General features: G+C 47.1%; 1 protein-coding gene across 1 annotated transcript in view; it reads right to left on the reverse strand.

The window, feature by feature from the left end:
• LOC147115647 (adhesion G protein-coupled receptor G7-like) overlaps positions 1-25,679 on the reverse strand; it is a 125,361-nt gene extending 99,682 nt beyond the window's left edge. The window contains exons 1-4 of the mRNA XM_085990079.1: positions 24,968-25,679; positions 13,876-14,766; positions 13,201-13,311; positions 2,774-2,896 (exon numbers count right to left, since the gene is read on the reverse strand). Of these exons, the coding sequence (XP_085846205.1) occupies positions 2,774-2,896; positions 13,201-13,311; positions 13,876-14,766; positions 24,968-25,616 (1,774 nt within the window). The 5' untranslated portion in view covers positions 25,617-25,679. The remainder of the gene's footprint in view (positions 1-2,773; positions 2,897-13,200; positions 13,312-13,875; positions 14,767-24,967) is intronic.
• Between the last annotated feature and the right edge of the window lie 1,381 nt (positions 25,680-27,060).

The following is a 27,060-nucleotide window of genomic DNA, read 5'->3' on the forward strand; positions in this document are numbered from 1 at the left end:
ACAATTTATTTGAGTTTTAAATTGTATTTAGCAACAGTAGGAAATGAAGTGATCCCCTGCCCTTCGCCCAGAGGCTCACCTACTTTGATGGCCATTTCGAGCGGCTGTGCCTGCGCCGGGTGCGGCCTAGCAGCCCGGGATGCCTGGGCCTTGAGTTGCGGGCCGTGCCGGGAGCCACCGCGCACAAAACTTCCCGGCGGCGTCAACAGCCCCGCCCCAGAGCCCGATCCAAAGCCACCAGGTCACCGGCCGCGGCGGGCCGTGCCGGGAGCTGCCGCGCACAAAACTTCCCGGCGGCGTCAACAGCCCCACCCCAGAGCCCGACCCAAAGCCACCAGGTCACCGGCCGCGGCAGGCCGTGCCGGGAGCTGCCGCGCACAAAATTTCCCCACGGCGTCAACAGCCCCGCCCGAGAGCCCGACCCAAAGCCATCAGGTGAGCGGTCGCGGCGGCCCAGTCTCTCTCTCTCTCTCTCTCACACTCCCAATCTCTCTCTCTCACACTCCCAATCTCTCTCTCTCACACTCCCAATCTCTCTCTCTCACACTCCCAATCTCTCTCTCTCACACTCCCAATCTCTCTCTCTCTCACGCTCCCAATCTCTCTCTCTCTCTGACACTCCCAATCTCTCTCTCTCTCACACTCCCAATCTCTCTCTCTCTCACACTCCCAATCTCTCTCTCTCACACTCCCAATCTCTCTCTCTCTCACACTCCCAATCTCTCTCTCTCTCACACTCCCAATCTCTCTCTCTCACACACTCCCAGTCTCTCTCTCTCTCTCTCACACTCCCAATCTCTCTCTCTCACACTCCCAATCTCTCTCTCTCTCTCCTTCCCTCTCTCTCTCTCTCCTTCCCTCTCTCTCTCTCCTTCCCTCTCTCTCTGTCTCCTTCCCTCTCTCTCTCTCTCTCCTTCCCTCTGCCTCCCCTCTCTCCCTCCCCTCTCTCCCCCTCTCCTCCCTCCCCCACCTTCCCCCCCCTCCCTTCCCTACCCCCCTTCACTCCCCCCCTCCCCCTTCCATCCCCCTCCACCTCCTCCCCCTCCCCCTCCTCCCCCTCCCCCTCCTCCCCCCCTTCCTCCCCTTCCCTTCCTCCCCCTTCCTCCCCTTCCCCCCGTCGCTCTCTCTCTTCCCCCCAGTCTCTCGCTCTCTCTCTTCCACCCAGTCTCTCGCTCTCTCTCTTCCCCCCAGTCTCTCGCTCTCTCTCTTCCCCCCAGTCTCTCGCTCTCTCTCTTCCCCCCAGTCTCTCGCGCTCTCTCTTGCCCCCCGTCTCTCGCTCTCTCTTCCCCCCCAGTCTCTCGCTCTCTTCCCCCCCAGTCGCTCTCTCTCTTCCCCCCCAGTCGCACTCACACCCCCCGTCTCTCGCTCTCTCTCTTCCCCCCCAGTCGCTCTCTCTCTTCCCCCCAGTCGCTCTCTCTCTTCCCCCCAGTCGCTCTCTCTCTTCCCCCCAGTCGCTCTCTCTCTTCCCCCCAGTCGCTCCCTCTCTTCCCCCGTCGCTCTCTCTCTTCCCCCCCAGTCGCTCTCTCTCTTCCCCCCCAGTCACTCCCTCTCTCTCTTCCAACAACAACATGCCCTCAAAAAAGCCTCAGCACCGCCGGGCACCCCCAGCTAGTGGTGTATAAAGGAGCATGGTTTTCAACAGTTTGTCAGAGGGCTCGAAAGATAGAACTTGTAACTGAAAAGCCACTCTCTGTATACAGTTAAAGGCCGATCACCTTTTCCTGTGTATCACTGAAGTCTGTTCCATATACTCCACTATGAAGTCTCGTATTTACTCGAAACATTTTGTTGTGAACCAGAGGAGAAAGGAGGTTGACTGCTAACATACACCTCCAATTCTCTCTCTTCCCCCCAGCCCCCAGTTCACGCTGACGCAGGCTTTCAATTATTTTCCCTTCACCCTCACTTGATTAAAACTCCATGCTGTGGGCAGAAATAATTACAGGAAACTCTTTGGTATCTGGCACCGATGGGACCGGCGTGTTGCCGGTTGATCAAAAATTCCGGATGACGGAGAGGGTTATCTAACAAAGCAAAATAAAAAAAATCAAGAAATGAGCAGTGTACAGTAATTGGGTACTCACCTACAGAATGTTGTGTTAATTGGATGGTGGAAGATGCTTGATTAAGTACAGTACTGCAGTTGAGGATAATGCAATGCAATGACTACCAGCAGTGTGGGAGATACACGGTACCCCTGTAAAATGGCGGATCAGAAGAGACTACCGGCAGCGCGGGAGAGTCAGACTCCTGTTACAGGGGTATTGAGGTGTTCCGACTTCCGACAGCGCCAAGAAGCCAAGTAGTGGCAGTTTGGAGAACTACCCCCACTGACTAACTCGGCCATCGCGGGAGACTCAGACTCGGGCTCAGCAACATTGCCGATTATTGAGGTGTTGTTTTCGGAGTGAGAATTTTGCCAGTTAATAGAGAATTCCAGATATTTAGGTGCCGTTTAAATGAGAGTTTCCTGTAATTTCACAAAACTATCACAGATCATAAATTCTCACTTACATCGTGAAGCAGAGTTTTGATCCCCAGTGCAGCAGCTTCAGTTAGGGATGGGTAGGAACCAAGGAACAGGCTAAATTTCATCCACAAACACGGACAAGGATGCTAAGTCAGAAATCCTGATTGTCCACATAAAAAGTGGACAGTTGGCAGGTAGGTATATAGTAATCAAGTAAATAACTAATTGCACATTGTGTAGAAGAAAGTTATAAATATAGGATAAATGTTAAACAGATCACACAATAAAATTCAATGTACGTACCATTTTCAGTTCCACTGTCACAGGACTCTTTTGAAAAGCCAAGGGATCCCATCATAATTTTGTTAAATGTCACCTTAATATTGGTTTTGGTAAATTGGAATTCAGATTGATTGCAGACAGCCGCTGGGGGGGGGAAAATAACTTACTCAGGCAGATTCTAGATAATTTCCAATCTATGCCCTCCATCATGTCTGATAGGAATTATATAGCTATTTTCCCCCCTCCCCTTTGCTTCCTTCTCCTGAAGGTACTGATTCATGCTGGGGTACATTTCCATGGGCACCAGCTACCCACCAATACCTCTCCAAGTGGGTATTCCTCAAATGTGAACCTGGAAAGTGAATGTTAACAGACTATTTGACAGCTTCACTGTAAAACCCAATCCTGTCCACAAATTTACTTTCCAGCCTACAATCAGGTGCTGACTTTTCCCAGGAGCATTGCGATTAATTTGAATACCCTTACTACTTTCCTAGCTGAAATCAACAAATTCAGCACAAACCTCTACCACAACAGAGGGTGTATTAGCCTCTTTTCCAGTTCTGCTCCAAAGAGGCCCCAAAGAAAGCTCACAGCCTGTGCCAGGACCAGACATATCCCGGTCCTAGACAATTTTCCACTCCTTCCACTGCACTCAAGGCCAACTTACGCCAGGAGTGTGACACAGGAACTCGAGACCCTAGTTAATGAAATAAAAGGTGACGGGCCCAAAACTCCTACGAACCATCTACTGGTGAAAGTTTGACAAAGTGAATGCTGGCAACCTTCGCTTCTAATCCTGCTGGAGTATCCGGCGTCAGGGAGAGGTCACATAATCTAGGTGGCGATGGTGGGCGCCCATGTCACTATGGGCACATCTTGGGCACCCACCAGAGGAGGGGCAGGAAAAGCAGCCCCAGTCAGCCACTCTTTTGGAGGCCGGCACCACCATTCATTTGGTTGCCCCATTTAGCCCCTTATTCCAGCCAAGGCAATTCCCTCCCTCTGGCTCCGATCTCTCTTTTTCATAGTGCCACAAATTAGATGGGCAGATCCTAGGTGGATAATAATGGAATATAAGACCTACGACATCATCTTATCCTAAACCCATCATTTGCGTGTCTGCACCTTAGCTAGTGTGGGCACATCTTACACCCTCCCTCATATTTGGCAAAATTTAGGGTGTAATTAAATGAAGTATAAAACTGACGGATCCTATCTAAGCCCAAATTCCAAAACACCCGAGATAAATCCATTGGATTTATACCCTATCAAACCATCAGAATCTCAGGGCCTTTGTATCTAAGTATCAAGCAAGCAAAACTTAGAAAAAAATCTGCAGGTAAATTTTTGAAACTCTCGGATATCTGGTATCATTGCACAGGTACAATTTTTGCAATGCACTCTGGGAATCATAGCCTGGCAAGGATCGTGGGCATTCAGTGGGTAATGCACAGGTATGTTTGTCACAGTGCAGTCCTACAGGGATAAGCTGAGCAATATGCAGGTACTTTTGCCATAGTGGACTGTGGGGATTGCAGTCCTGCATTCGATGGGAGAAGAGAGGAGAAACAGAGAAGTAGATTTACACAAAGACTGAGAGGATAAATGGGAAAGCAGTCAGAGACAAATAGATAAACATCACAATGAGAAAACTGTGGCTGGAATTTTCCTTACCGAGGCGGGTCGGGTGCGTGTGGGCCGCGTGGCGGGTCGGAACCGTGTTGTTCTAATGATCCCGCTCCTCAGAGCGACTTTCAGTTAATGGAGCCTATTAAGGCAGACATGCGCGCTTCCCGGCCCTATTAAATGGTGAGGGTCTGATGACGACATCGATGACTTATTTCCAGTGGGGATATTTAAAGCAGCCTTGGCCACATTGCATTTAAAGTTTCATCTCGGAGTGTGCAGGGAGGATATTGCAGGATCTTTTTATTGCTCACACTTCAAAATATGACTTCACAAAGACAGGGCTGCACCCAGGTTTTCAGATGACTCCCTACATATTCTTGTGGAGGGAGTCAGAGCATGCAGGGATGTTCTCTTCCCTGCTGATGGGCAGAGGTGACCTTCCCAAGAGACAAAAAGAACCTTGCTCCAAATAGTTGAGATAAACAGCAGGAATGTGGTGAGGCGGACCCGGGTGCAGTGCCAGAAGCACTTCAATGATCTCATGGGATCAGGAAAGATGAGTGCAAAGCCACACTCACCTTCATCCTGCTGTGCCTCTCATCACATCCCCATCACTCTGCCTTCCCAAACCTGCTCCTGCACATCCTTACTCACACCAACATACCTTGCATGTCCAACCATCCCTCTCTCTCTATGTACATACTCACATCCCCCTCTGACTAACCACCCCTCACACTCATCCTCATCCTAATGCAATCATACCAAGTAACACCACAAAAGGAGGCCATTTGGCATTGGCACTTTGGCATTGGCACCACACTCCCTCATAGTCAACCTCTACAGATATAAACCACACATTCGTTACACTCATGCCATCACTCTCACTGAAACTTCTCTTCTTTCCCTCCTTGCAGGAGAAACAAGCACGCAACAACATGGAGAGGGAGAGAATCAGAGGTGCTCCATCCTTCACCACTTTAACTCCAGCAGAGGAGGTCGCCCTGGAGGTCTCAAGAGTTGCAGAGCTGCTGGCGGTGGGAGATGGAGAGAGGGGGACCTCTCAGCAACCTGGTGGCAGATTAACATCTCATACAGCCACATGGTGCACAGCAGTCACTCATATGGTGATTGATATCAGCAGCCAGTGAATGTTCATCACGTGCATAATGGTATAGTTACCCATTTTTAATATAACATTTCTAAATCATCTCTTTACTCTCCCACAGGTCTATCAAGAGCTCACACACTGTCCAGCCGGAGGACGAAGATGACTCCTCAGAGGAGCCTCCAACCTCTGAGGATGCACCGTCACCAGACCTAAGCGCACCCAGCACCAGCGCAGATACACAAACTTCGGTGGGTCCTATGCAAGATACAGTAGTGTTGTCACCTGGTGTCTCACCAGTCACAAGTGAGCAAGAGCAGATGGTGGAGACAGGGACAAGAGTGGAGGCTCCTCGCCAGAGGGCACAGGATGCTCCCAGCTTTGCTCAGCTGCATGCAGACGCTGAGCCTTGGGGGCCATCGAGAAAGAAGGTGATCCTGAAGTGCAGGAGGCTCAGTCAGGATTTTTCAGCCGCGATATCTGCAAATGTACAGAGATTGGAGGCGTCCATCTCCAACATGAGCACCACCGTGTCGCAGGCAATGGGGACGGCATGCTCTTCCATGGAAAGGATGGCCACCTGCATGGAGCAGCTACTCACATGAGCATGTGCTATCTAAGAAGATCAGATGGCAGAGGTTCAGAGACCTCCTCTCTAGGAGAGATGTAAATGTAGACTTGGGTCCTCATGGCCCCACTGCTGTGCAGCAAGGTGCTCTCCAGTTCCTTGCTAGCAGGGAAGTGCGGGTGACCCATGAGAGCAATGATGGTGAGAGGGGATATGGAAGTGGGGGCTCCTCTCAAAGTGCTCACACTTCTCCCTTGTTGCCCCCCTCCCCCTCAGTCAGAGCCCCAGATGCCTCCTCGGACAGCGATGGCCGAGTCTGCCCCTGCACAGTTGCAGGAGGAGCAGACTTTGGCGGGACCATCACAGACGCCAAATCCCAGAGGACGTGCGCCAAAAGTGTCTACACAGTCACAGCAGGGAAGTGAGCAGCCTGCCTCTACCTCTGCTGATGCCATAGGGGTTGCACTTCATAGAAGAACACGTAAATGAAAAATGACACAGAAGTAGATGCACAAGGGTAAGCACATGGGTGTTTAAAGAAGTGTTATTGTTACGGTGCCGTTAATGTTATGACATATATAAAACTATTTATTTTCACCACTTTCCGTTCATGCCCATTTTTGTCTGCTACTTTGGAAGTGTCTTAGTGAGTTGGAGTGAATGGTGAGACATAACGTTACCTCCAGCAATGGGGGGTCAGTGTGAAAGAAATGGCTTTGTGATTGTAGGGATGCTTTATGGTGTTGGGGGATGGGGGGAATCCTGACACAGCATTTGGCAGCCATATGGGTGTAATGCAGGAAATTAAGTAAATCTGGCCACGATGAGGCCATCCCTGGCCTCCCAGGCAGCAATGTGCAATGGTGCTGCTGGCTTCTGGACCTCAGGTTCCTCCTGCTCTTCCTCCTCGTCTTCCAGCTGATGTTCCTCCTCCTCCTCCTCTGAAGAGGGTGTGCGCTCTGTGCCTTGCTCCTCATGCAGCTGTAATCCTCGTTGCTGCGCTATGTTGTGCAGCACGCAGCAGACGACGACGGTTCTGGAGACCCTGGCTGGTGCCTACTGAAGGGCTCCTCCAGATCTGCTCGATGACACGTCTGGTGGACATGTGGCTTTAGTTGTAACGTTCCTCAGCCTCATTGCTTGGCCTTCTCAAAGGAGTCATGAGCCACGTCTTCAGTGGATAGTCCTTGTCTCCACCAGCCAGCCAGCTGGTAAGTGTGTTTGGCGGAGCGCAGAGCTAAGGGAGGGTGGACTGGCGTAGAATGATAGAGTCATGACAGCTGCCAGGGAATTTGGTGCACACATGCATGATGATCTTCCTATGGTTGCAGACCAGCTGCACATTGAGGGAGTGGAAGCCCTTGCGGTTCGCAAACACACCCGGGTGATGTGGGGTGCCTTGATGGCCACATGTGTGCAGTCAATGATGCCCTGCACCCATGAGAAGCCAGCCAGAGTGGCAAAGCCGAGCACCCGCTCAGCAACACTGGCTTCATCAGTGCAAAGTTGATATAATTGGCTGACTTGTCAAACAATGCATCGGTGACCTGTGTGATGCATCTGTGGGCAGCCAACTGCGAGATGCCACAAACGTCTGCTGCAAATCCCTGGAAGGAGCCTAAGGCGAAGAATTTGAGGGTGCTGGTGACTTTGACATCCACTGGTAAGGTGTGTCCACCCGCTCCTCTGGGCTGCAGGTCTTGCTCCAGCAAGCTGCAAATGTCTGCGACGACCTGGCACTGCTGCTCAGTCATGTTGAGGAAGTCCATCATCTGCCTGTATGCCCTGTGTTGGGGGTATTGCCTCCGGCATAGTGCAGCCCTGCACTGATGCCCTCTGTCCTGTGGAACATCGGTTGAGGAGAAGGCTGCTGTTATTGTTGCTGCTGATGTGCCTGCTGCTGCAGCTGCTGGCGTTGGGGCTCTTACGGGTCCAATTCTGAGGACCAAGGTGACACAGTATAAGCAGAACCCAATCTGTCAATGTTGTGATAGTAGCAATGTGGTGAGAGTGGCTTCCAAGGTTGCAGAAAAAACTCTCGACACCTAAATCTGTGCTCAAAATGGAGTCAGCAAGAGGCTTTCTCTTAGGCAAGTAATGAGTGTGGTAAACCACTGTATTGTATATTGCCACCTCTGGGTGGCGCTGTGTATGGAGGCATGCCTCAGCTGACTCCACCCACCACTGTGTGGGTTTCGTTCAGACTTGTTCAGTCACTCACGAAGAAGCATGGTCTCTTCTTAGCTAATAAAAGCCTTATTCATCTCTTCTTTCGACTCATCATCTCTTCTTCGACTCATCACCTTTTATGAAGTAATTGATAAGCGTATCAATTTTATTAGCTAAAAGTTAAATGGCGACACCTGAGGAGCAACAACAGCAACGGATACAGCAGACATTGCTGAGAGCCCTCAGACCACCACGCCTGGACCTCGACCCTCAAGATGTGGGTGCATCAGCCAAGTTTGAACACTGGCTGAGCTGCTTTGAATCCTTCCTCGCAATCTCACAGGTTACAGAGGAGGATCACAAACTGAAAATTTTGACCGCCCAGGTGAGCCATCAAGTATATATGCTAATCCGGGACTCTAATACGTACGTGGCGGCCCTCGAGCTACTAAAAGGGCAATATACGCGCCCAGTGAACACAATTTACGCCCGACACCTCTTGGGATCCCGCAGGCAGCAACCGGGAGAATCGGTAGGGGCATTTGCACGGGCGCTACTGGCACTCTGCAGAGACTGCGATTGTAAAGCGGTAACGGCTGTGGAGCACGCGCAGGGACTCGCCTGTGATGCCTTCGTCAGGGGCCTCCAGTCAGACCACACCCGGCAGAGACTGCTAGAAAGCAAGGAACCCGACCTGAAGACGGCCATTGCCCTTGCGCTCTCGTTAGAGGAGGCCCACCGAAACCTCGAGGCATACCCCCGTAACGGTGCCGAGACATGGCAATCGAAACCGTGGGACGCGGGACCGCCGCCCCCGGCACCAACCGCTGCAGCGACCCAACCGAGACAGCAGCCTCTGGTAAGAACTGCTTCGATGCCCAGTAACCAGGCCCAAAAATGCTATTTCTGTGGCCAGTTAAAACATCCCAGAGCGCACTGCCCAGCTAAGACAGCTACCTGCTCGGGCTGCGGGAAGAAAGGCCATTACGCTAACGCCTGCAAGGGGAAGCCAGCCAGCAGCGCAGCGTGCGGGCCGTGGGAGCAGCCATCTTATCCGCCATTTTGTGTAGCCCCGGCCGCATGGCATCCGCCGCCATCGTATCCAACGCACTCAACCGCCATTTCGTCACCGGAACCGACCACCGTCTCGGCGGATGACTATAGTGACTCACTAAGCCACATACTGGCCTCCGTGACGCTGGATCAAGGCCACCCTCACCATCTATCCAGCTCCATGATGGATATCGCGGTAAACGGCCGCGCCACCAGTTGCCTGATCGACAGCGGGAGCACAGAGAGTTTCGTCCACCCCGACACGGTACGTAGCCACTCCCTCACGATTCTGCCAACGCACCATCGCATTTCTATGGCGTCCAAGTCCCAGTCAATGGACATCAGCGGCTACTGTGTGGTGACCCTGTCAGTAGGGGGCACTGAATATCAAAAATTTAAACTGCTAGTCCTGCCCCGTCTTTGTGCTGCCGTCCTGCTAGGGTTGGATTTTCAGTGCCACCTTAAGAGTGTCACACTAGCATACGGTGGACCCCTCCCCCCACTCACAGTCTGCAACCAACAACTTTTAAATCGCCCGCTGCAAACCACCTGCAGCCTTTCCACATTAAAAGTCCCCCCCCCTCCCCTGTTCGCTAACCTCACCCGCGACTGTAAACCCATCGCTACCAAAAGCAGGCGGTACAGTGCCGGGGACAGAGCTTTTATCAGCTCTGAGGTGGAGCGGCTCTTGAAGGAGGGCATTATCGAAGGTAGCACTAGCCCCTGGCGAGCCCAGGTTGTAGTCGTTAAAACCACTGCAAAACGCCGCATGGTAATCGACTACAGCCAAACCATAAACCGGTACACCCAGCTGGACGCGTACCCCCTCCCTCGCATATCTGATATGGTCAATCAGATTGCGCAATACAAAGTATTCTCCACCATCGACCTTAAGTCAGCGTACCACCAGCTGCCCATCCGCCATGAGGACCACCAGTATACTGCCTTCGAGGCAAACGGCCGCCTCTACCACTTCCTTAGGGTCCCCTTCGGCGTCACCAACGGGGTTTCGGTCTTCCAAAGGGAGATGGACCGAATGGTTGACCAGAACGCGCTGCGGGCAACCTTCCCCTATTTGGATAACGTCACCATCTGCGGCCACGACCAGCAGGACCACGACGTTAATCTAGCAAATTTCCTCCGTACGGCCCAACGGCTGAACCTAACGTACAATAAGGAAAAATGTATGTTTCACACCAAGCGCCTGGCCATCCTCGGCTGCGTGGTGGAGAACGGAGTCATCGGGCCCGACCCCGACAGAATGCGCCCCCTAATGGAGCTACCCCTTCCCCACTGCCAAAAAGCACTGAAGAGATGCCTGGGGTTTTTCTCCTACTACGCCCAGTGGGTGCCCCTCTATGCAGACAAAGCCAGGCCCCTCATCAAAGCCACCTCCTTCCCCCTGACACCAGAGGCGTGTGCAGCCTTCACTCTTATCAAGAACGATATCGCGAAGGCCGCAATGCACGCGGTGGATGAGTCCATCCCCTTCCAAGTGGAGAGCGATGCCTCTGACTTCGCCCTAGCCGCGACCCTTAACCAGGCGGGCAGACCCGTGGCCTTTTTCTCAAGGACCCTCCAGGGCCCCGAGACGAGACACTCCTCCGTCGAAAAGGAGGCCCAGGCTATTGTAGAAGCGGTGCGTCACTGGAGGCATTACCTGGCCGGGAAACGATTTACCCTGCTCACTGACCAGCGTTCAGTAGCTTTTATGTTTAATAATAAGCAGAGGGGTAAAATCAAGAACGACAAGATCTTGAGGTGGAGAATCGAACTCTCCACCTACAATTATGATATCTTGTATCGGCCAGGGAAACTCAATGAGCCCCCAGATGCCCTATCACGTGGTACATGCGCCAACGCGCAGAGTGATAGGCTGCAGTCCCTCCACAATGACCTCTGCCACCCGGGGGTCACCAGGTTTTTCCATTTTATCAAATCCCGTAACCTGCCCTACTCCATCGAGGAGGTCAGGACCATGACCAAGAGCTGCCAAATCTGCGCCGAGTGCAAACCGCACTTCTATAGGCCGGACAGAGCAAGCCTGATCAAGGCCACCCGCCCCTTCGAACGCCTGAGCGTCGATTTTAAAGGGCCCCTCCCCTCCGCTGACCGCAATGTGTACTTCCTCAACATAGTTGATGAGTACTCCCGTTTCCCCTTTGCCATCCCTTGCCCAGACATGACCAGTACCACGGTCATCAAGTGTCTGAATGACATCTTCGCTCTGTTCGGGTTCCCCAGCTATATACATAGCGACAGGGGCTCATCGTTCATGAGCGACGAACTTCGGCAGTACCTGCTAACAAGAGGTATCGCCACGAGCAGGACCACCAGTTACAACCCCCGGGGGAACGGCCAGGTGGAAAGGGAGAACGCGACGGTTTGGAAGGCAGTCCTCTTAGCACTAAAATCTAAGGGCCTTCTGACCTCCCGCTGGCAGGAGGTCCTCCCTGCAGCGCTTCACTCCATTCGGTCACTGCTTTGTACTGCCACTAATGCGACCCCTCATGAGAAAATGTTCGTTTTCCCCCGGAAGTCTACATCGGGAACCTCGCTACCGGCATGGTTGACTTCTCCTGGGCCCGTCCTACTGCGGAGGCACGTGAGGACGCATAAAACGGACCCCCTGGTCGAGCGGGTGCACCTCCTACACGCCAACCCCCAGTATGCCTGGGTGACATACCCAGACGGGCGGGAGGACACGGTCTCCATACGAGATCTCGCACCCTCGGGTACCCCTGAATTACCACCGTTATCCCCCTTACCACCGTTATCCCCCTTACCACTGTTATCCCCCACCACCCCTCCCAACCCAACCCCTGCAGACGGCATGCCAAAGCCCCAGGAATCTTCGCCAACCACCCAGACACCAGACCCGACGTCGGATGCTGCAACACCACCGCCGCCACCACGACGATCAGGACGTCAGACAAGGCCTCCTGATAGACTTAACTTGTAGTACCCTTCACCCCGCCGGACTTCACATTAAACAAGGGGTGAATGTGGTAAACCACTGTATTGTATATTGCCACCTCTGGGTGGCGCTGTGTATGGAGGCATGCCTCAGCTGACTCCACCCACCACTGTGTGGGTTTCGTTCAGACTTGTTCAGTCACTCACGAAGAAGCATGGTCTCTTCTTAGCTAATAAAAGCCTTATTCATCTCTTCTTTCGACTCATCATCTCTTCTTCGACTCATCACCTTTTATGAAGTAATTGATAAGCGTATCAATGAGGTGTCATGTGGGAGTATTTATTGGGATTTCCATGCTGTGCATTAATGGCCTCAATCAATGGACACTGAGCTTCTGCCTCAGGTTGACAGACGTGGTTCCCGAGCTGTGTGATTCCCGTGGTCATCCAGTGAAATTCAAAAGGCCTGCTTAAAACCCCTGTTAAGGGTCTGACAACAAGGTTTTAATGTGATTAATTAGATCGCTTGCCTCTGCCCTTCGGCTCGGTGACGCGATGGTAAACGCGCCTGAGTTAAAGGCGTGAGGAGGCGTGATGACGGCGCGTTCCCATTTTCTGCGACTTTTACTACTGACCCACCTCCAAACCTATATGTATGGCAACGGGAAAATTCCAGCCTGTGTGAGGGGCAAAAATAATGGAAAACATAGCAAGAGAGAGCAACAAAGAACAAATTGGAGCGCAGAAAAGAATGAAAGAGAAATTTCCCAAGAAGACACCTTTTGTTATTTCCGTAAGCAACTAATAATATAGAAAAGTGCTTTCAATAATATGTAATTACATTTCTTGTAAAATGTGTAGGTAATGGTTATAGATTTAACAGTGAAGTTGTTAGGAAGACATTTATTAATTGAACTCAATTTTAGATAAAAAGAGCAAAACAATTTAAAATAAAGTAATCACAAAACTTGACTTCTTATAAAACAGACTGATGTATATACTTACTTTCATTGCAATCTATTCCTGTCCAACTTGCAGAGCAAATGCAAACATAATTGTTTGACACAATGCACCTGCCATTATTCTTACATGGATTAGGGTCACATCGATTACTTGGAGTTGGAGTTGTGGTTGTTAAGGTTGCAGCTGGAGCTGAGGTGGTTGTTGCTGGAGTTGAGGTGGTTGTTGCTGGAGTTGAGGTGGTTGTTGCTGGAGTTGAGGTGGTTGTTGCTGGAGTTGAGGTGGTTGTTGCTGGAGTTGAGGTGGTTGTTGCTGGAGTTGAGGTGGTTGTTGCTGGAGTTGAGGTGGTTGTTGCTGGAGTTGAGGTGGTTGTTGCTGGAGTTGAGGTGGTTGTTGCTGGAGTTGAGGTGGTTGTTGCTGGAGTTGAGGTGGTTGTTGCTGGAGTTGAGGTGGTTGTTGCTGGAGTTGAGGTGGTTGTTGCTGGAGTTGAGGTGGTTGTTGCTGGAGTTGAGGTGGTTGTTGCTGGAGTTGAGGTGGTTGTTGCTGGAGTTGAGGTGGTTGTTGCTGGAGTTGAGGTGGTTGTTGCTGGAGTTGAGGTGGTTGTTGCTGGAGTTGAGGTGGTTGTTGCTGGAGTTGAGGTGGTTGTTGCTGGAGTTGAGGTGGTTGTTGCTGGAGTTGAGGTGGTTGTTGCTGGAGTTGAGGTGGTTGTTGCTGGAGTTGAGGTGGTTGTTGCTGGAGTTGTGGTTGTTGGAGTTGAGGTGGTTGTTGCTGGAGTTGTGGTTGTTGCTGGAGTTGAGGTGGTTGTTGCTGGAGTTGAGGTGGTTGTTGCTGGAGTTGAGGTGGTTGTTGCTGGAGTTGAGGTGGTTGTTGCTGGAGTGGTGGTTGTTGCTGGAGTTGAGGTGGTTGTTGCTGGAGTTGTGGTTGTTGGAGTTGAGGTGGTTGTTGCTGGAGTTGTGGTGGTTGTTGCTGGAGTGGTGGTTGTTGCTGGAGTTGAGGTGGTTGTTGCTGGAGTTGTGGTTGTTGCTGGAGTGGTGGTTGTTGCTGGAGTTGAGGTGGTTGTTGCTGGAGTTGAGGTGGTTGTTGCTGGAGTTGAGGTGGTTGTTGCTGGAGTGGTGGTTGTTGCTGGAGTTGAGGTGGTTGTTGCTGGAGTTGTGGTTGTTGGAGTTGAGGTGGTTGTTGCTGGAGTTGTGGTTGTTGCTGGAGTTGAGGTGGTTGTTGCTGGAGTTGAGGTGGTTGTTGCTGGAGTTGAGGTGGTTGTTGCTGGAGTTGAGGTGGTTGTTGCTGGAGTGGTGGTTGTTGCTGAAGTTGAAGTGGTTGTTGCTGGAGTTGTGGTTGTTGGAGTTGAGGTGGTTGTTGCTGGAGTTGTGGTGGTTGTTGCTGGAGTGGTGGTTGTTGCTGGAGTTGAGGTGGTTGTTGCTGGAGTTGTGGTTGTTGCTGGAGTGGTGGTTGTTGCTGGAGTTGAGGTGGTTGTTGCTGGAGTTGAGGTGGTTGTTGCTGGAGTTGAGGTGGTTGTTGCTGGAGTTGTGGTGGTTGCTGGAGTTGAGGTGGTTGTTGCTGGAGTTGTGGTTGTTGCTGGAGCTGAGGTGGTTGGAGTTGACTCTGATGTAGTCCCTAGAAGATAAAGTGAAAAAAGTGTAAGCATTACTGAGCATAATGAAAAACTGAGTGGTGACATCCCACCCGACCTCCACCAGATGAATTCCCCGTCCACTCCACTTTGGCTGGTCTGAGGAGGAGTTGTTAAAATCTACTCTTACTTTTGCTACTCGACCACTGTCTAGGTATTTCTGTCTCCCTCCCACAGTCTGTAAACTTGCATGTCTGCTGCTGTTTTAAAGTTGGTTCAGCTATTGCTAAAATCACCATGTGGTTTCTTCAGCTGTTTACCTGGAGCCATGAGATTCTTTCTATAAGTAACTGTACTTGACAATAGTTTTCCTATTATTGTTCGGCTAAGCTTTAAAAGTATTTCCATAATAGGCATGTGATAATTGGGATATGTGTTATCTTTATGAATACTCACATGTTTTACTTGAAATCTAGGGGGAAAGAAAGAAAACATTCATTCTTATCGAATACCTTCTGAAAATCCACATACACTACACCCTACTGCATTCACTATATATATCTATCCAAACAGTCGCCTCTTCAGAAAGGCAGGTCGATAATCTATCCCATACTGACATCAAATTCTGTTTATCATCAATGATATATGTGTGGAATGAATTAGTTCAAGATGGGACAATGTATGTGAGAAAGATTAGCAGATTGTTTTTAAAATGGGAATCTGGTATTTTTGGAGGAGAGCTACCTGTCAACAACTTGATTTATAGCCAAAGGGGGAACATGATGGTAGGATGGACTGTTGAGTGGACAAGGAGCTATTCTTGGTGAAGTTGTTCCTCATAGCTGCATGCGCAGTTGCCTGGCAGCTGCCAGCGCGTTCTCCCGGTTGACTTCTGCCTGAGGCAGGGCCTCTGGTGGCTGCTTAACCTACTGCTTTTCTTCACCTTCCTCTTCTTCTTCCTCCTCCAGTGCATCAATAGTGAGTCCCTTGCAAAATACAAAATTGTGCAGCGTGCAGCAAATGGCAATTATTCGTAAGACCCCGCTGTTTTGTACGACAGCTCTCTCCCTCAGCTGTTAAGGTCCAATGGTCTGTTCGATCATAATGCAAGTGGCATCAAGAGCCTACTTATATCGGTTCTCAGCAGCGATAGTAAAGGAGTGAACTCGGTCTTGAATGACAGTTGATTTAAAGAGACAGTGCACCTATAGATCTTATCATCCTGAGATGCATGCAGACATATAGGGTAAAAGAAGTGTCCATTCCACTGAAATTCCTTTAACATTGTGTTCTGTCCCTGTAAATGAAAAGGTCATGCATAACCAGTGCCAGAGAAATGCAACTGAGAGAAGAACACTAATACTGAAATCCCTGAGCCTGCATGAAGATGAAAGTCTGCAGATGATAAAGCAGATAGGAGAGGTTGTGGGAGATGATGAGGTTGGAGGCAAGGTGCAAAGAAAGGTTTGGTAACATCATAGGTTGATCCAGATTGTTGAGCTTTCTGAAGGTATTTCAATGCCCTTGCACTCAGCCACTATTTCTTTAAGGGGAAATGTCTCTGTGTAAGCAGTTAAACAAGCTCTCCTGTGTTTCATATCAGAAGGAGTACACTGGGGGAAGAGGCTTACCACTCCGATATACCACCCAAACATTTCCAGATCCACAAATCTGGCTATGTCCTCACCAACTCTGTAATGGCATCTCACTTGCTCCAGCAGCAGCCTGGAGATACCTACTCAGGAAGAAGTAGTCAATCGGAACAGGTTACACTGGGTGAAGCATCGAGCACTGAGGACATGGGAGTGGAAGAAGAGGGAGAGTTTCTTTCCTCCACGGAGGGTGAAAATGAGCACCTTTGGCTAAGGAGTTAAAGGACCCAAATTTCAGGGGCACTGGGGGCATCGATCTCACATGCAGGCAGTGAAGGTAGTTTCCATGGATATGTTTGAGATAACAGAGAAATGGGTGCAATCCATTACACACATCAGTATTACATTGCAGGAAATTTTTCACCTGCAAAATTCCCTGGAGAGAGTGACAGTCCAAGAGGTTTCTGCAGCGTCATGGTGTCAGGAAGAAGTATTAAGGACATTGGTGGACAGTCCTGTTCCCTGGCATTCGGGAGCTCTCACCACGGGTAAGGTTCTCACTGGGGGGGGGCAGAACAGAAAAGGGGACAAAGCAAAGAAACCCATCCACTCCCCCCAAAAATGGGAGAGAAGGAAGCATCAAGCATACAAGAAATAACAACAGAAAACGCTGGAAAAACTCAGCAGGCCAGGCAACATCCATGGAGAGAGAAACAGAGTTCTGAAGAAGAGTTTCGACCTGAAACGTTAACTCTGTTTCTCTCTCCACGGATGCTGCCTGGCTTGCTGAGTTTTTCCAGCGTTTTCTGTTGTTGTTTCGGATTTCCAGCACCCGCAGTATTTTGCTATTGTATCAAGCATACAAGGGCAGGCTGGGCTCCATTCAGCCCTAGCACAGCAAACAGATGCCTTATTATTAGTTATTATCACATTGGGTAATGACTAGCCAAAAGCAGATCAATTTACATATATAAATATATTATTACAACTTGAGTGAGCAAAGCGAGATGTCCAAAATCATTTTGCTGGGGAGACACAAAGAATTCGGCTGGAAAGTCAAACTACAGATAAAGCCCAAGTTGAAACTCAGAAATGTTATTATTATTAATGCCATGAAATATCTCGCCTAAAGGAAAAATCAGATTCCATGTAGTGCCTCAAAGTGAACAAGGTAATGGCAAACACACTACATTGAGTGAAGTGCCAACATGGGTTGTCAAGTCTGCCAAAAAAAAAAATTACTCTCAAATAATAATAAAAATATAAGTAAGAAAATTAAAATGCAATATTTTCCTTAATGCAATTCTTAAAGTTCCCCAACTCCCTCCGCCCAATATCCTGGGCTTGGAACCCGCTCCATACCTGAATCTAGAGGAAGAGTCTGGGGAATTAATAATGGGAAACAGGGAAATAGTGGAGACTTTGAACAAATATTTTGCATCGGTCTTCACGGTAGAAGACACTAAAAGCATCCCAATAATGGATAATCAAGGGGAAATTGGGGTGGGGGGGGGAACTTAAAACAATCACTACCACTAGAGAGAAAGTACTAGGCAAACCAATGGGACTAAAGGTGGACAAGTCCCCTGGACCCAATGGCCTGCATACTAGAGTCTTAAAAGAGGTGGCTGCAGAGGTAGTGGATGCATTGGTCGTAATCTACCAAAATTCCCTGGATTCTAGAGAGGTCCCAGCAGACTGGAAAACCGCAAATGTAACGCCCCTATTTAAGTAAGGAAGGAGACAGAAACCAGGCAACTATTGACCAGTTAGCCTAACATCTGTCATTGGGAAACTGCTGGAGTCCATCATTAAGGAAGTGGTAGCAGGGCATTTAGAAAATCATAATATAGTCAAGCAGAGTCAGCATGGTTTTATGAAAGGGAAATCATGTTTGACAAATTTGCTGGAACTCTTTGAGGATGTAACGAGCAGGGTGGATAAAGGGGAACCAGTAGATGTCGTGTATTTGGATTTCCAGAAGGCATTCGATAAGGTGCTACATAAAAGGTTACTACACAAGATAAGAGCTCATGGGGTTGGGGGTAATATATTAGCATGGATAGAGGATTGGCTAACTAACAGAAAACAGAGAGTCGGGATAAATGGGTAATTTTCAGGTTGGCAAACTATAACCAGTGGGGTGCCACAGGGATCCGTGCTGGGGCCTCAACTATTTACAATCTATATTAATGACTTGGATGAAGTGTAATGTAGCCAAATTTGCTGATGATACAAAAATAGGTGGGAAAGCAAATTGTGTGGAGGACGCAAAGAATCTCCAAAGGGATATAGATAGGCTAAGTGAGTGGGCAGGAATCTGGCAGATGGAGTTTAATGTGGGAAAATGTGAGGTTATCCACTTTGGTAGGGAAAATAAAAAAGCAAATTATTATTTAAATGGGGAGAGATTACAAAATGCTGAGGTACAGATGGATCTGGGGCTCCTTGTACATGAATCACAAAAAGTTAGCATGCAGATACAGCAAGTAATTAGGAAGGCAAATGGAGTGTTGGCCTTTATTGCAAAGGGAATGGAGTATAAAAGCAGGGAAGTCCTGTTACAACTGTACAGGGTGTTGGTGAGACCACACCTGGAGTACTGCATACAGCTTTGGTCTCCTTATTTAAGGAAGGATATACTTGCATTGGAGGCAGTTCTGAGAAGGTTCACGAGGTTGATTCCGAAGATGAAAGGGTTGTCTTCTGAAGAAAGGTTGAGCAGGTTGGGCCTATACTCATTGGAATTTAGAAGAATGAGAGGGGATCTTAGTGAAACATATAAGATTCTGAAGGGGCTTGACAGGGTAGATGCAGAGAGGATGTTTCCTCTCGTGGGGGAATCTAGAACTAGGGGGCATAATTTCAGAATAAGGGGCACCCTTTTAAAACAGAAATGAGGAGGAATTGCTTCTCTCAGAGGGTCGTGAATCTTTGGAATTCTCTTCCCCAGAGAGCTGTGGAGGCTGGGTCATTGAATATATTTAAGGTGGAGATAGACAAATTTTTGAATGGTAAGGGAGTCAAGGGTTATGGGGAGCGGGCAGGGAAGTGAAGTTAAGGCCAAGATCAGATCAGCCATGATCTTATTGAATGGCGGAACAGGCTAGAGGGGCCAAATGACCTACTCCTGCTCCTACGTCTTATGTAACCTGCCCTCAACCTGGCCTTGGGCTTGATAAAAGATATCATCAGATAGAATGATACAGCACAAAAGGAGGCCATTCATCCCATCATTCCTGTGCCAGCTCTTTGGTAGAGTTATCCAATTAGTCCCACTCCCCTGCTCTTTCGCTATAACCCTGCAAATTTTTCCTTTTCAAATATTTATCCAATTCCATTTTTGAAAGTCATTATTGAATCTGTTTCCACCACCCTTTCAGGCAGTGTATTCCATATCATAACGCACTGCATAAAAAAAAATTCTCCTCATCTCACCTCTGGTTCTTTTGCCAATCACCTTAAACCTGTGTCCTCTGGTTACTGACTCTCCTGCCAGTAGAAACAGTTTCTCCTTATTTACTCTATCAAAACTCCTCAAAATTTTGAATACCTCTATTAAATCTCCTCTTAAACTTCTCTGCTCTAAGGAGAACAACCCCAGCTTCTTTAATCGCTCCAGATAACTGAAGTCCCACATCCCTGGTACCATTCTAATATATCTTGTCTGCACCCTCTCCAAGGCCTCAAGATATTAGAACCTGACCTGGTGTGAAGAGGGGAGTCAGGAAAAAGAGATAAAATGAAGCTATCAAGTCATTAACCCCCTCAAAGACTCAAAAAAGTATTTGCGCAATGAACAAAAATAATGAAAGTGTTGTTGTTGATGATGATGACAATGATAATGATTGCGCATGGACAAAGTAGTCATGCTCGGAGGAGTTTGTCGCCCACCCAGTATAAATAAAAATTAGAGGGAACACTGGTAATGAAGTAGATGAAGTGGATTTTCAAAAGGCCTTCGATAAGGTACCATATTGCAGAATGGGTGTGTAAATGGCAAATTAATTTCAACATAGATAAGTGTGAGGTAGTACATTTTGGTAGGAGGAATAAAGAGGCTACCTACTCCTTGGAAAATAAGAGCGTAAATGGGGTAGATGAGCAAAGGGATCTAGGGATCCAGATTCACAAGTCATTAAAAGTAGTAACACCGGTAAATAAGGCCGTAAAAAATCAAACAAAGCACTGGGCTTCATTTCTAGAGGAATAGAATTGGAAAGCAGAGAAGTTTATATAGAATCTTGGGTAGACCGCTCTTGGAATACTGTGCACATCTCTGGTCTTGATATTACAAAAATCAATATAGAGGCACTGGAGAAGGTGCAAAAAAGATTTTACGAGGATGATCGCATAACTGAAAGGAAAGGCTGAGCAGGCTGGGGCACTTTCTCTAGAAAAGAGAAGGCTGAGGAGCCACCTAATAGAGGTCTTTAAAATTATGAAGGGGTTCGATAGGGTAGACGTAGAGAAGATGTTTTCACTTATGTGGGAGTCTAAAAATAGGGGACATAAATATAAGATAGTCACTAATCAAATAAGTAATTCAGGAGAAACTTCTTTACCCTGAGAGCAATTAGAATGTGGAACTTGCTACTACATGGAGTAGGTGAGGCAAATAGCATAGATGCATTTAAGGGAAGCTAGATAAGCACATGAGGGGAAAAAGAATAGAAGGATATGCTGTTAGGGTTAGATGAAGTAGAGTGGGAGGAGGCTCTTATGTGGAGCATAAACACCAGCATGGAGTAGTTGGACTGAATGGCTTGTTTCTGTGCTGTTAGTTCTAGGTAATTCTGTGTAGCCACCTCAGGGATGCAGTTCTGCTACTTGTGCTTGTATAGTGGCAGTTTTAATATCAGTCGAGTTTGAAGTGGAATCGCCATTTAACTACAGCGGGGGAGGCTCCAGGCAGGTATTAAAGATAAATGGCTTTTTTTTTTTGATGCAATATTTTGGAACAGATTTGAGGCAGTTTGGACAATGTGCCACTAGTGTTAGGAAAACGGTAAGGGATTCATTGAAATACCAGGATGATAGGGGGATAGATAGGCTGATTGATGAGTTGTCCAGCATCCAACAGGATAGTAAAGTACTTAGCATTAGCATCAGTCTGTCCCGTAGAAGTGAAATGGAGGCATTGCTGATGACACAATTGAATTATAGAAACATACAAAGATAGGAGCAGGAGTAGGCCATTCAGCCCTTCGAGCCTGCTCCACCACTCAATATGGTCATGGCTGATCCTCTATCTCAATACCATATTACTGCTCTCTCCCCATACCTCTTGACGCCTTTTACGTCTAGAAATCTATCTATCTCCTTAAATATATTCAGTGACTTGGCCTCCACAGTCTTCTGTGGTAGAGAATTCCACAGGTTCACCGCCCTCTGAGTGAAGAAATTTCTCCTCATCCCAGTCCTAAATGTCCTACCCCGTATCCTTAGACTGTGACACCTCATTCTAGACCCCCCAGCCAGGGGAAACATCCTCCCTGCATCCAGTCTGTCTAGCCCTGTCAGAATTTTATATGTTTCAATGAGATCCCCTCTCATTCTTCTAAACGCTAGTAAATACAGGCCTAGTCGACCCAATCTCTCCTCATACGACAATCCTGCCATCCCAGGAATCAGTCTGGTGAACATTCGCTGCACTCCCTCTATGGCAAGTATACCCTTTCTTCGGTAAGGAGACCAAAACTGCACACAGTACTCCAGGTGTGGTCTCACCAAGGCCCTGTATAACTGTAGTAAGACATCCTTGCTCCTGTACTCAAATCCTCTTGCAATGAAGGCCATTTGCCTTCCTAACTAACTGCTTGCTGCACCTGCATGTTTGCTTTCAGTGACTGGTGTACAAGGACACCCAGGTCCCTTTGTACATCAACATTTCCCAATCTATCACCATTTAAGTAATACTCTACCTTTCTGCTTTTCCTACCAAAGTGGATAACTTCACATTTATCCACGTTATACTGTACCTGCCATGTATTTGCCCACTCACTCAACTTGTCTAAATCGCCTTGAAGCCTCTTTGCATCCTCCTCACAACTCACAATCCCACCTAGTTTCGTGTCGGCAGCAAACTTGGAAATATTACATTTGGTTCCCTCATCCAAATCATTGATATATATTGTGAATAGCTGGGGCCCAAGCACTGATCCCTGCGGTACCCCAGTAGTCACCGCCTGCCACCCCGAAAAAGATCCATTTATTCCTACTCTCTGCTTCCTGTCTATTAACCAATTTTCAATCCATGCCAGTATATTACCCCCAATCCCATGTGCTTTAATTTTGCACACTAACCTCTTATGTGGGACTTTATCAAAGGCCTTCTGAAAATCCACTGGTTCTCCCTTATCTATTACATCCAGTTACATCCTCAAAAAACTCCAGTAGGTTTGTCAAACACGATTTCCCTTTCATAAATCCATGTTGACTTTGTCTAATCCCGTTGATATTTTCGAAGTGTCCTGTTATCACATCCTTTATAATAGACTCTAGCATTTTCCCTACTACTGATGTTAGACTAACTGGTCTGTAGTTCCTTGTTTTCTCTCTCCCTCCTTTTTTTAAATAGTGGGGTTACATTTGCCACCCTCCAATCTGCAGGAACTGTTCCATAATCTATAGAATTTTGGAAGATGACAACCAATGCATCCACTATTTCCATGGCTACCTCTTTTTAGTACTCTGGGATGCAGATTATCAGGCCCTGGGGATTTATCAGCTTTCAGTCCCATTAATTTCTCCAGCACTATGTTTTTACTAATACTAATTTCCTTTAATCCCTCCTTCTCACTAGACCCTTGGTTCTTTAGCATTTCTGGGAAGTTATTTGTGTCCTCTACTGTGAAGACAGAACCAAAGTATTTGTTTAATTGCTCAGCCATTTCCTTGTTCCCCATTATAAATTCTCCCATTTCTGACTGTAAGGGACCTACATTTGTCTTCACTAATCTTTTTCTTTTTACATACTTGTACAGTGCGCTTTTATGTTCCTTGCAAGTTTCCTCTCATACTCTATTTTTCCACTCTTAATCAATCTGAATTCTAAACTGCTCCCAATCCTCAGGCTTGCTACTTTTTCTGGCAACTTTATATGACTTCTCTTTGGATCTAATACTATCCTTAATTTCTTTTGTTAGCCAGGTTGGGCCACTTTTCTTGTGTTTTAGCGCCAGAAAGGAATGTATAACTGTTGCAATTCATGCATTCATTCCTTAAATGTTAGCCATTGCCTATCCACTGTCATGCCTTTTAATGAAGCTCCCCAATCTATCATAGCCAACTCACTCCTCATACCTTCATAGTTTCCTTTGTTTAGATTTAGGACCCTAGTTTCAGATTGGACTACTTCACTTTCCATCTTAATGAAGAATTCTATCATGTTATGCTCACTCTTCCCTAAAGGACCCCGCACAACAAGATTATTAATTAACCCCTTCTCATTGCACATTACCCAATCTAGAATAGCCTGTTCCCTAGTTGGCTCCTCAAAATACTGGTCTAAAAAACCATCTCGTACACACTCCAGGAATTCATCCTCCACAGTATTATTGCTAATTTGGTTTGGCCAGTATGTAGTTTAAAGTCACCCATGATTACTGTAGTATCCTTGTTACATGCATCTCTAATTTCTTGTTTGATGCCGTCCCCTACATTACCACTACTGTTTGGAGACCTATAGATAACTCCCACCAATGTTTTCTGCCCCTTGGTGCTCCTTAGCTCCACCCAGACTGATTCTACATCTTGATTTTCTGAGCCAATATCCTTTCTCACTATTACTCTGATTTCATCCTTTACTAACGCCACCCCACCTCCTTTTCCTTTTTGCCTGTCCTTCCTAAATATCGAATATCCTTGGATATTCAACTCCCAGCCTTGGTCACCCTGCAGCCATGTCTCCATAATCACAATTATATCGTATCTGTTTTCATCTATTTGCACTGTTAATTCATCTACCTTATTACAAATGCTTCGTGCATTCAGATACAGTGCCTTTAGATTTGTCTTTTTAACATTTTTAGACATCTTAAAAAAATTTTGTACTATGGCCCTATTTGTCTTACCATTCTTTCTTACCCAGACCCTATTTGTTAGTGCACTCGTTTGTTTGTACGCTCTGCCCCTTCCTGACACAATCTGGTTATCCTTACCCCTATCACTTTCCTGCACTGCTTCCTTGTCTTTTCTCTTCAACATTCTAGATTTCTCTCCACCGGGACCCTCCCCCGGGTGCCAAGGGTTGTGATTTCAGCAGAGGGGGTGTTAATGTTGATTCATTTGGTCTTGACAAAAGGTTGAAACATTCTACAGCATTATCAAGAAAAAGTGATGTGAAAGAGATTTTAGCTACATGAGGTGAAAGTTCAGTGATTCAATGGGGCTAAAATGAACAGAGACTTTAGAATGATAAAAAGCATATGTACTTTTGTGATATTTGCTGATGTCTGGTGTTAAGTTAAATAGTATCCAAACATCATGCTAACTTTTTTTCCCCTCTAAAATAGACCTTCAGAGACTTCCAGCAAGAACACATGAATTGTAATTCTCTTGGAAAACGAAACTATATAGAATAGGAGAGATACAGCAGAAAGTGCATGTCCTTGAGAAAACCTCTCGATCAGTTTGAGCTTCATTACTTTACCTATTGGTAGTTCCGATGTTACAGGGTCTATTGTATTTGGTGATGTCACGTTCTGCTTCTGGGTAGTAATGGTTGATCGTGTAAGTAGAGGTGGTGGTGATGTCTGGTTTATGCTCTGTGTAGTTGTTTCTATTATTGTTGGGAAAGTTGCATTCACTGTTGTCTGGTTATTTTTTTGTTTAGCTTCTTGTGATGTTAAAGAAAGAGATTTATGCTCAGATGTGTTGTTTGAACTTTGTTTACTTTGTCGTGATATTAAAAAACGTGTTGCATTCGCTGATTTGAGGTCCTTTTGTTGTATAGTTAACACCCTTTTAATCGATAGCTTTATTCTTGTATTCTTCAACACTGGGTTTTTTCTTTGCCGTGATTTTGATTGGAGAATTGATGTGTTTGCCAATGCTGCGAATTCTTCACTTGTGCTAAACTCTGGGGATGTAATATTTTCCGCTATACTTCGATTATCGCTCCTTGTTTTACTTCCAGTGTTCTCTGAATGCACTGCTGCTGGAGAGAGGCCAATCCTTCTACCTGCCTTTCCTTTTCTCTGTGTTGATGTATACACTGGGTTTTGTGAAGACGTTGATGGAAAGGTTGATGAAGGTATCACAGAGTAAGACACATTATCATATTCTATAGTTGTGTTCATGTAAGCACCTGTATTAGTGGTGACATGAACAATTTCACTTGTTGGTATTGCAACCCAGATCTGTAAAAGGAAATTGGTATATTTTAAGTATATGCATACAATAGCTCTGAAATTGTGCAGAAGCTTGAATTGAAAGGAAGTGATTAGTGGTGTCCCACAAGAATCCGTGCTGGGGCCTCAACTATTCACTATATTTATTAATGACTTAGATACATTAATAGAGAGCCATATATACAAGCTTACTATGCCACTAATCTTTGTGTCATCGGCAAGTAAGTGTAGACAGGAACATAAAATTACAAAGAGATATTGATAGATTATATGAGTGGGCAAAACTGTGGCAGATGGATTTCAACGCAGGTAAGTGTGACGTCATCCATTCTGGACCAAAAAAGGATAGATCCGAGTATTTTTTAAATGGTGAAAAGCTAGGACCAGTGGAGGTCCAAAGGTATTTAGCAGTTTATGTACACAGATCACTAAAATGCAGTGGTCAGGTACAAAAAATTAACAAAAAGGCTAATGGAATGTTAGCCTTTATAACTAGAGAGCTATACAAAGCCCTGGTTAGACCACATCTGGAGTACTGTGTACAATTCTGAGCAACACAACTTAGAAAAAATATATTGGCCTTGGAAGGATTCACCAGAATGTTACCAGGGCTCCAAAGGTTAAATTATGAGGAGAGCTTACATAAACTAGGTTTGTAGTCCCTGGAATATAGATGGCTAAGGAATGATCTGATTGAGGTTTTTAGGATTTTGAAAGGGATTGATAGGGTAGATAGAGAGAAATGTTTTCTGCTGGTGGGAGAGTCTAGGACAAGGGGACATAACCTAAAAAGCAGAGCCAGGCCATTCAGGAGAGAAGTTAGGAAACACTTCTTCAAGTAAAGGATCACAGAAGTGTGGCGCTTTCTGCTACAAAAAGCAGTAGATGCTAGCTCAATTAGTAATTATAAATCTGAAATCCCTGAAGGGAAGGATATTTTTTTTTAATTCTTTTACAAATTGGCCCGCTTACCAAGAGGGCTGAGTGGACCATGGTCAGGGTCGAGGGGTGCAGGCACCAGAGATTCTGGCTGCCATGGCACACGGGTGCTGGGGATATGCCCAAAGTTGTACTTGCACTTGCCTGTTTCATGGTATTGAGGTGCCCTCCCACTGGCCCAGCAAACATCAGCAGGGCTAGTGCTGGAGAGTACTGCAGATTTTTGACTCCTGTTTGTTTTCTTTGTTCATGGATAAAATATTTGAATTAAGTTGATCCTGGAAAATTTGCTTGGGTCACCCCTGCTGCAGTCGGGTAGGCAGAAGTCTACATTCCAGCAGTGATACGGCTGCCAAGAATAATCTAGCCTTAGATTTCTTCGCCTGGCTCTACAGAGGCTGGAAGTGCATTTAAATGTTTGAAACATTTAATTTAGTTTTGGTTCCAAGAACTC

Source organism: Somniosus microcephalus, chromosome 6 (assembly GCF_052327205.1).
Source record: "Somniosus microcephalus isolate GS21.2 chromosome 6, FLI_Smic_1.0, whole genome shotgun sequence".
NCBI lineage: Eukaryota > Metazoa > Chordata > Chondrichthyes > Squaliformes > Somniosidae > Somniosus > Somniosus microcephalus.